Here is a 10,283-nt window from a genome sequence, read left to right on the forward strand (position 1 = left end):
TGTGTAACACCAAAGGATGCTGCGCTCTCTTGATGACCAAAAGAAGGAGTTTTTTTGTTGGTGACCAAAGGATGACCTCCTCTTATGTATGACCTCCGCTTATGTATGAAAGGAAGACCTCTACTTATGTTTGACCTAAGGAAAGATTTTTATGTTGATGAAAAAGGAAGAAATTTTATGTTGATGAAAAAGGAGAAATTTTATGTTGATGACGAAAGGATGACCTCTTTTATGTGACCTCCTCTTATGTATGAAAGGAAGACCTCCTCTTATGTGTGACCTCCGCTTATGTTTGAAAGGAAGACCTCTTCTTATGTTTGACCAAAGGAAAAATTTTTATGTTGATGAAAAAAGGAAGAAATTTTATGTTGATGAAAAAGGAAGAAATTTTATGTTGATGAAAAGGAAGAAATTTTATGTTGATGAAAAAAGGAAGAAATTTTATGTTGATGAAAAAGGAAGAAATTTTATGTTGATGAAAAAGGAAGAAATTTTATGTTGATGAAAAGGAAGAAATTTTATGTTGATGAAAAAGGAAGAAATTTTATGTTGATGAAAAAGGAAGAAATTTTATGTTGATGACCAAAGGAAGAAATTTTATGTTGATGAAAAAGGAAGAAATTTTATGTTGATGAAAAAGGAAGAAATTTTATGTTGATGACCAAAGGATGACCTCTTTTATGTGACCTCCTCTTATGTATGAAAGGAAGACCTCTTATGTGTGACCTCCTTTATGTTTGAAAGGAAGAAATTTTATGTTTGACCAAAGGAAGAAAATTTATGTTGATGAAAAAGGAAGAAATTTTATGTTGATGACCAAAGGAAGAAATTTTATGTTGATGAAAAAGGAAGAAATTTTATGTTGATGAAAAAGGAAGAAATTTTATGTTGATGAAAAAGGAAGAAATTTTATGTTGATGACCAAAGGATGACCTCCTCTTATGTATGAAAGGAAGACCTCTTATGTGTGACCTCCTCTTATGTTTGAAAGGAAAACCTCTTCTTATGTTTGACCAAAGGAAGGATTTTTATGTTGATGAAAAAAGGAAGAAATTTTATGTTGATGAAAAAGGAAGAAATTTTATGTTGATGAAAAAGGAAGAAATTTTATGTTGATGAAAAGGAAGAAATTTTATGTTGATGAAAAAGGAAGAAATTTTATGTTGATGACCAAAGGATGACCTCCTCTTATGTTGATGAAAGGAAGAATTTTTATGTTGATGAAAAGGAAGAAATTTTATGTTGATGAAAAGGAAGAAATTTTATGTTGATGACCAAAGGAAAAATTTTATGACCTCCTGATGAAAAAGGAAATTTTATGTTGATCAAAGGATGATTTTATGTTGAAAGGAAAAATTTTATGTTGATGAAAGGAAGAAATTTTATGTTGATGACCAAGGATGAAAAGGATGAAAGGATGAATTTTATGTTGATGACCAAAGGAAGGATTTTTATGTTGATGACCAAAGGAAGGATTTTATGTTGATGACCAAAGGAACGATTTTTATGTTGATGAAAAAGGAAGAATTTTTATGCTGATGACCAAAGGATGACCTCTTTTATATGACCAAAGGAAGGATTTTTATGTTGATGACCAATAGGATGAATTATTATGTTGACGAAGAAAGGAAATATTTTATGTTGACCAAAGGAAGGATTTATTACATTGATAACCAAAGGAAAGATTTTTATGTTGACGAAAGGAAAGATTTTTATTTTGATGACCAAAGGATGACCTCCTCTTATACATGACCAAAGGATGAATTTTAATGTTAATGACGAAAGGAAAATTTTTATGTTGACAAAAGGAAAGATGTTTTGTGTTGATGACCGAAGGTTGACCTCCTCTCATATATGAAGAAAAGAAGGATTTTTTTTCAGTTTAGAACCCAGCGAAGGATTTCTTTAAGTTTTTGACCCAATTAGGATCTTTATTTCGTTTATATATCTAAAAAAATATCAGTTTAGTTTCTTTCATTGTCATTTCTTCACTAAACATCTTTCAATTATTCTCCGTGCCTCCTCCTGCAGAAATATTTTAATCTTTAATTAATTACAAAATCATAAACACAAGCGAGGTTCATATAACATTCTTCTTTCCTCTTCTCCCTTTTCCTTGTACGGCCACACCTCCTTCTCTCTCATCCTGCCTCTCACTCTCTTCTCTTTCTCCTTCCTCTCTAACTCTGTCTGTGTCTGTTTGTCTCTGTTTCTATGTGTGTCTGTGTGTCTCTCAATCTATCGTTTTTTTTTTTCTATATATAGTTTTTGCTCTAAATGTACCGTGTGTGTGTGTGTGTGTGTGTGTGTGTGTGTGTGTGTGTGTGTGTGTGTGTGTGTGTGTGTGTGTGTGTGTGTTCACCTCGGTCGCCCAGTCTTCCCCATTACGGAGCGAGCTCAGAGCTCATAGACCGATCTTCGGGTAGGACTGAGACCACATCACACTCCACACACCGGGAAAGCGAGGCCACAACCCCTCGAGTTACATCCCGTACCTGTTTACTGCTAGGTGAACAGGGGCCACTCATTAAGAGGCTTCCCCATTTGCCTCACCGCTTTCCGGGATTCGAACCTGGCCCTTGTGAGTCGAGCGTGCTAACCACTACACTACGCGGTGTGTGTGTGTGTGTGTGTGTGTGTGTGTGTGTGTGTGTGTGTGTGTGTGTGTGTGTGTGTGTGTGTGTGTGTGTGTGTGTGTGTACATGTTTCTTTGTCTCAGTAAAGAAGGTCAACGAGTTAGACACACACACACACACACACACACACACACACACACACACACACATAGTGTTGTCCCGGTGTGTGGTGTGTGCCTGGTCTCAGGCCTATCCGAAGATAGGGTAACGTCTAGCTGTCTCGTCAGAGACTGCAGCAGATCAAACAGTGAAACAGTGACACACACACACACACACACACACACACACACACACACACACACACACACACACACACACACACACACACACACACGTCTTGTCCCACTTATATCCTGAGAGAGAAGGAAAAAACCTCACTCGTTTAATAGATGCTTTCCTCTTTCCTTCCTTCCTTCCTTCCTTCCTTCCTTCCTTCCGTTCTTCCTTCCGCCCTTCTATTATATTTTTTTTCAGTAATTCATTTGTCTTCTTTCTTAATTTTAGATATTTCCTCCTCTTCCCAATTACTTCCTTTTTTTTCCGAAATGATAAAGGAAAATATTTATCTTTATCACTATCTTATTTCGGATTTGTTTTCGTTGACTATTTCGCTACTTATTCATCCATCTTTTTTTTTATTTTTACACATTTTGGTTTTTTTTTTCATTTTTTTCACTAACAAGTAAAAGGAGAAAGATAACTCCGTTTGCTTCTTTTAATTTTTCTTTCACTTTCTTTAATGTACTTTACATATGATAATGTTCTGGAATCAAGAGTGCATTGTATTCAACACCTTTTTTTGCATTACTCCTTTTAATCGAGTCTCTTTGAAATATAGTCAGTATCAGATGACACCGAGACTTATGTAAGAGCTCTAAGACACTTAAGACACTTAATCAGTATGTTCTGTGAAAAGAACGTACATTTCCTACCCCTTCCTGTTCTAAATTCGTACCAAATCCTTCGCTTTTTAACCTGCAACCTGATGAACACTCCAACTCCTTTTCACTCATTAATGTCTAGTGAACACAGATAAATTCCACCACTGCCTAAAAATTAACCATGAATTGTAGTCAGAAACACTACACACAAAGCCACAGAGCTACCCGGATATATAACTAACAAAACATCTCTCTTGTGTCTTCCTATCGTAGGATCGGGACAGATCCAGCTGTGGCAGTTTCTCCTGGAGCTTCTCTCAGACTCGTCCAACGCCAACTGCATCACGTGGGAAGGCACCAACGGAGAGTTTAAACTGACAGACCCTGACGAGGTGGCGCGCCGCTGGGGGGAGAGAAAGTCCAAGCCCAACATGAATTACGACAAGCTATCCAGAGCACTGAGGTGAGTGAAAGGAGACGTGTGGGATGCAGATGAAGGATGGCAGGAAAAAATATATTGATTGTATGTGAATGCATCGAGATAGGTGTGTGTGTGTGTGTGTGTGTGTGTTCACTGTTTGATCTGCTGCAGTCTCAGGAAAAATATATTGATTGTATGTGAATCACAACTCCTCGATTTACATCGAGATAGGGCTACGTGTGTGTGTGTGTGTGTGTGTGTGTGTGTGTGTGTGTGTGTGTGTGTGTGTGTGTGTGTGTGTGTGTGTGTGTGTGTGTGTGTGTGTGTGTGTGTGTGTGTGTGTGTGTGTGTGTGTGTGTGTGTGTGTGTGTGTGTGTGTGTGTGTGTGTGTGAGGCAGAAGAAGAGAAGAGGATGTCTGAGTTAAGGAAGAGGAAAAGGAGGAGTAAAAAAAAGATTATCTGAATGAGGAAGGAAGTAGGACGGAATGGAAGGCAAGAGAGAGAGAGAGAGAGAGAGAGAGAGAGAGAGAGAGAGAGAGAGAGAGAGAGAGAGAGAGAGTCAAATTCTTCTTCTCCCTCACAATACCTTCCCTCACAGTTTATATTTGCACCTCTTCTGTTTTTTTTCTCTCTCCTTTACTACACCTCATTCTTCTCTCTCTTTTCCCTCACTCTTCCTCCTTTCTCTTCCAGTTTATCTCCTTTACATCCCTTTATCTTTTCATTTTTTTTCTCTTCTCTCCTCTTCTCTACTGCAGTATCATCATCTCTTTCAACTCCTCCTTCTCCTTCCCAGTATCTTTTTTTATGCATCATTGTTGTTCTTCCTTCTTTCGTCTTTTTTTTTTTTGCTTCTTCCTCCTCTTCTCGTCTATTTCTGTCACTCTTTACTTTTTCTTCTTTATTGGTATCTTCATATTTATTATTTCTTTATCTTCCTCCTTTTCCTCCTCTCTCGTTCTCCTCCTCCTCCTCCTCCTCCTCCTCCTCCTTCTCCTCCTCCTCCTCCTCCTCCTCCTCCTCCTCCTCCTCCTCCTCCTCCTCCTCCTCCTCCTCCTCCTCCTCCTCCTCCTCCTCCTCCTCCTCCTCCTCCTCCTCCTCCTCCTCCTCCTCCTCCTCCTCCTCCTCCTCCTCCTCCTCCTCCTCCTCCTCCTCTGAGTACCGCCAGAGGGAAAACACCTTTAAGCACGTTACTCTTACTTACTCCCTCTCACTCACTCTGAAGAAACAACTTGCTGGCCAAACTTTGCTCCTCAGTAGGAAGGAAAGTTGGAACAATGACACACGATTAAAAAATGGAAGAGAAAATATTAGTGTTTATATTTATAGATTGACTATGAGTGGTTAGATTAGTTTGTTATAAGATAGAGAGAGAGAGAGAGAGAGAGAGAGAGAGAGAAGAGAGAGAGAGAATGTGCGTCAGTATACATCAATTATTAGAAAAATTCAGTGTAACTCATAATTAAACAAAGAAATTCTACATTATGATTCATTATTTACTTTTTATGAGGTAGAATATATAAAAGAAGGCAATTAAAATGAGCATGTGAGTCTTAGGTAGGTGACAGGATGATGGCATTGAAGGGTCTCTTGAGTATATGTGGGTGATATTAGGTTTTAAGTCAGTGAGGGTAATATGCAAGGAAGTTAAACATGGTGCGTAAATACCGTAGAGTTTCATTCACTCGTAGTGGTGGCGATGGTGGTGGTGGTGGTGGTGATCAAAGTTTTTCTTGCTAGTGATGCTGACAAATGGAGTGTGTGTGTGTGTGTGTGTGTGTGTGTGTGTGTGTGTGTGTGTGTGTGTGTGTGTGTGTGTGTGTGTGTGTGTGTGTGTGTGTGTGTGTGTGTGTGTGTGTGTGTGTGTGTGTGTGTGGTGTGCATAGTTGCGGTGAATGAGGGAAAATATTCATTGCATGTTGCAACTGGTTATTGTCTTTGTTGTTGTTCCTCCACCTTCTCTTACTTTTCCTCTTTCTCTTCCTCATCCTCTTCTTTTCTTTTTTTTTCCTCTATCTCCTTATCCTCTTCCATCCTCCTCCTCCTCCTCCTTATTTCCTCCAATGCACATCCTTTTTTCCTTTCCATCTTCAGACTTCTCTTTCCTTAATTAACTTCTCTCCTCTTTCAGCTTCTCTTTTCTTTCATTTCTTAATAACTTTCTTCCTTTTACACACCAAATCCTCTTCTTCCTTTCTTTTAGTTCCTCTTCCTTCTACTATCACAATCTCTACTCATAAGTCTTACCTTCTATTTTTCTTTTGCTTTTCATTCATTTAGGTGTCAACAACTTTACGTTTTTTTTTTATTTATTCATCTTTCTTCTTATATCCACTATCAAAACATTTTCTCTTTCATCCTCTTCTAACTTACGTTCTACCTTCTGTATTCTGTCTTAATTCCTTCAATAATTTGTTTCCTCACCACAACATTTATAAACCTTTTGTCGTCTCTTTCTGTTCCAAATTTTCTTTATTACATTTCCTGATCGTACCTTTAATCTTGTTTATATCTTTTGATTATCCCTTCTTGTTACTCTAAATCGGTATTCTCTTCTTCGTGTTCAGCAGCCTAGCTTTGAAACCTTCTTGCTTTTCTTTTTCTTCCAAATTTCTTTAATACTCTTTCCAATCGTACCTTTCATGTTGTTTGTATCTTCCAATTATTTTTACCTGTAACTCTAAAACGCTATTCTTTCCCTCAATCAGCATCAAGACCTACATCTAATTATTCATATATAAAAAGAAAAGCTTGACCCTTCCCTTCTTCTCTTCCACCCAGATATTACTACGACAAGAACATCATGACGAAGGTTCATGGCAAAAGATACGCCTACAAGTTCGATTTCCAGGGTCTAGCCGCCGCCACGCAGCCCGCAGGCACTGACCCCACCGCGTACAAGTACCAGAGTGACTTGTTCATGTCCTCCTACCACCCAACCACCAAACTTAACTTCATGAGCACTCACACGGGCATCCCATCCTCCGCAGGTGAGGATCTAGGTGAGCGTTGGAGAAAGGGACACTATAAGGAAGTCTTTGGTGTTTTCAGAAGTGTTGGTGTTTTGTCTGTGCTTTGTGTGTTTTTTGCCTATTTTTCTTTGATTTTAGTTATTTTTTTATGGTTTGTCTTTAATTTCTTTTGTTCTCGTTGTTTTCTTTCTTTTTCGCTATGTTTCTATCTTATTTTAGCTCTTATTCTTTCTCTTTCACTCTCTTTCTTACTTTTTTTCTTTTCTTTTTTCTTCTAGTTTCTCTCTCTCTCTCTCTCTCTCTCTCTCTCTCTCTCTCTCTCTCTCTCTCTCTCTCTCTCTCTCTCTCTCTCTCTCTCTCTCTCTCTCTCTCTCTCTCTCTCTCTCTCTCTCTCTCTCTCTCTCTCTCTCTCTCTCTCTCTCTCTCTCTCTCTCTCTCTCTCTCTCTCTCTCTCTCGTCCAGAATGGTTTGTTTGAGGTGTGTTTTGTATTGCATGTTTTAGTTTATTTTTGTGTATGTGTGTGTTTGTGTGTTTTATTTTCGGGGTTTTGCTTGGTACGTACGTAGTTTAGCAGTTTGTTTTTGCATGTTTCTAGGAGTGTGGATGGCTAGCTTTTTAACTCTCTCTCTCTCTCTCTCTCTCTCTCTCTCTCTCTGGTCGTCCCCTCCCTTCATAATGCAATTTTTGATCCATTACGTCTTCTTTAGTATTCCCTCCTCCTGTTTTGTCGTTTTCTTTTGTCTCTTCTCCATTGTGACTTTTTTTCTCTCCTTTTTATTTTTTCTTTGTGTTTTTTTTCTTTTTGTTTTGGTGTCTCGTAATGTTTGGCTTTGTGTCGCGTCTCCCATTTTCTTTTCAAGCTTTGTCGCCTCGTCTTCATTTTATTTAGTTTTGTTATTTTTTATATATATTTTTTTTTTGTTGAAGAAAGAGAATGGTCGTGGTATTTTTGCTTTTCTTTTTTTTTGTTTGTTTTATCAGTCTCTTTCTCTATATGTCTGTCTGTCTGTCTCTGTCTCTGTGTGTCTCTGTCTCTGTTTTCTCTCTCTCTCTCTCTCTCTCTCTCTCTCTCTCTCTCTCTCTCTCTCTCTCTCTCTCTCTCTCTCTCTCTCTCTCTCTCTCTCTCTCTCTCTCTCTCTCTCTCTCTCTCTCTTTACATCGTTCGTTTTTCATTTTTTGTTATATTTTTTCTATGATGTTTTTTCGGGATGTTTCGTTCTACCATATTATTTATTTACTTTTTTCTTTATTTTTTACTTAGAATTTCGTTTTCGTATTTAATTTATTGCATGTAGAGAAATAAATATGGACTTTTCTCACTTGTTCCGTTATTCTTGTCTCAGTTTTGCATTTATATTTTGTACTTTTGTTCAGCATTTTTTTTTTTTTTCGTTTTATATGTGTACAGTTTTATGCTTTGTCTTTATTTCAGTGTTGTCTATAAATGTTTCTCTATTTTGGTGTTGTGTGTGTACGTGTGTATCTTCTCATTGTTCTCTACTCTTCTGTCATTTATTTATTTTTACTTATTTATTCATTTATTTATTTATTTGTCTCTTCAATTGCTCTTCATTTTATCTCTTTGTGCGTAACGACTACATATTTTCTCGTCTAATCAGTTGAAGTATTTTTTGTTGCTTCTTACGTGACTACGGTTCACGATGCATGAGCTGAGAACGTGTTTATATTTCCCTTTGCCTTTTAAATCATTAATTTTTTTCTCGCTAAATCGTGTTTCAATTTTCGTAACGTTGTTTTATTGCGCATATAAATGTTTTTTTTTTCAGTAAGTTTGTTGCGTTGTTTTAAATTTTACGTGTTATTTTAATGATGTGTTCAGTTTTCTTGTGTATTCTTTATAGTGTGTTCAGAGTTCATTTGCTATTTCATTGGTGTTTTTACTTTTCATATTGGCTTTCATCTAACAGCTAACCTGCTTGAGCTAACAGTTTAACATCTACTTGTGATATGTCTAACAGTACTGTAGTTAATGTTTCCACTACTAACCACTAACAATAAATCCTTTCTTTCCCTCTCCCATCCCATCCCATCAACCTTCCTTTATCCTAACTAACGTCAATACTAATACAATTCCTCATCTTCTTTGATCCTACTTCCTACGAATCTTCAACACCTTCATTACTTTTGTTTCCTTGAATCCTTCCATTTCTTCTCACTTTGTCTTTTCTATTCTTTATTTCTTTCTTCGTTCTGACTCATTTCACTAATTACGATCTTTTACTTTCTATGCACACATCTAATCTCTTCACTAAATCGTTATTCCATTTCATTTTTACTGTGATCATTGCATTACTTATCTCTTTCGCAATCTACCTTATCTCACCCTTCTCTACCTATGCCTCCTTTTTTCATCTCCCTTCACATACACACATTTTATATCATCTCCAATCTTCCTTATCTCATCTTATTTGCAATCTATACATCTCTACCTATCTTTTTTTCATGTCGAAACACAACTATCTGCACAAACATCCGATCTTTCTTCCAATCTTTCTTATCTCATCTCTTTCTCGATCTATACATCTACCTTCACACAAACCCGATCTTTCTCTATCCCACCCCTTGTCCCTTCTCTTCTGCCCCTTCCCCGTGTCCATTCCCGTCCCCCAGCAGCCAGCATCTTCCAGTCGCCCACCTCGTACTGGACCAACCCCAGTGCCAACCTTTACTCGAACATCGCCGCCGCCTCGGGCCACACCATGACGCACCACCCCTCCCACATGACGTCACACATCTCCTCCGCCTACCCGCACTACGCATGACAGTCTCTCTTCTCCAATTGGTGCACCCAGCCGTCGCGCGAGGCCGTCTCCCTCCCTGATTGGTCCTCCACCTTCCAACAAGTGTCCAGTCTCGAGGAGCAGCAGTAGTAGCGCGTGGGCCGAGGCTGATCTCTCCCTACAAGGCCAAGATACTGAATTACCACGGCTACTACTTACTGTCTGACTCGAGTCTCGGTTCTTGTACTGACTCACCCATTCACTCAGTCTCTCTCTCCCTCACTCACTCTCTAACTCACTCACTCACTCACTCACTTCCTTCCTCTTTGAGTATTACTGTAAAAGGTTGTATATGTATATGTACGTACGTTATGTCAAAAAAAAATACTTGATGATGATGATAATGATAAACAATTTTAGGTAAAGGAGGTGGTGGTGGTGATGGTGGTTGTGGTGGTGATGGCTGTGGTGTAGCAGAGAAGAAGGAAGGCGAGGTTTTTGTTTTTGTCTTTTGTGGTGGAGGTGGTTGTGTGTGTGTGTGTGTGTGTGTGTGTGTGTGTGTGTGTGTGTGTGGGTTTGGTTGTGGGGTGTGTGTTATTATTACTATTATTATTATTATTATTATTATTAT

General features: G+C 38.3%; 1 protein-coding gene and 1 long non-coding RNA gene across 7 annotated transcripts in view; one reads left to right on the plus strand and one right to left on the minus strand.

Annotated features, from left to right (window-relative positions):
• LOC123520553 (transcriptional regulator ERG homolog) overlaps window positions 1–10,025 on the plus strand; it is a 195,519-nt gene extending 185,494 nt beyond the window's left edge. For 2 of the 6 annotated variants that reach the window (XM_045282925.1, XM_045282928.1), the window contains 3 exons: window positions 3,791–3,980; window positions 6,720–6,940; window positions 9,546–10,025. In XM_045282925.1, coding sequence (XP_045138860.1) covers window positions 3,791–3,980; window positions 6,720–6,940; window positions 9,546–9,694 — 560 coding nt within the window. In that variant the 3' untranslated portion in view covers window positions 9,695–10,025. Of the gene's footprint in view, window positions 1–3,790; window positions 3,981–6,719; window positions 6,941–9,542 lie in introns of all 6 variants that reach the window. The other 4 variants (XM_045282927.1, XM_045282929.1, XM_045282924.1 and 1 more) reach the window with 3 other exon arrangements.
• Window positions 65–1,111, minus strand: LOC123520557. Its single transcript, XR_006679306.1, has 3 exons — window positions 973–1,111; window positions 674–726; window positions 65–79 (listed from the first exon to the last, which is right to left on the minus strand). It is a non-coding gene; the product is annotated as an uncharacterized LOC123520557 (long non-coding RNA).
• Window positions 10,026–10,283: the final 258 nt, after the last annotated feature.

The sequence above is a fragment of the Portunus trituberculatus genome, chromosome 47 (genome assembly GCF_017591435.1).
Source record: "Portunus trituberculatus isolate SZX2019 chromosome 47, ASM1759143v1, whole genome shotgun sequence".
Taxonomy (NCBI): Eukaryota; Metazoa; Arthropoda; class Malacostraca; order Decapoda; family Portunidae; genus Portunus; species Portunus trituberculatus.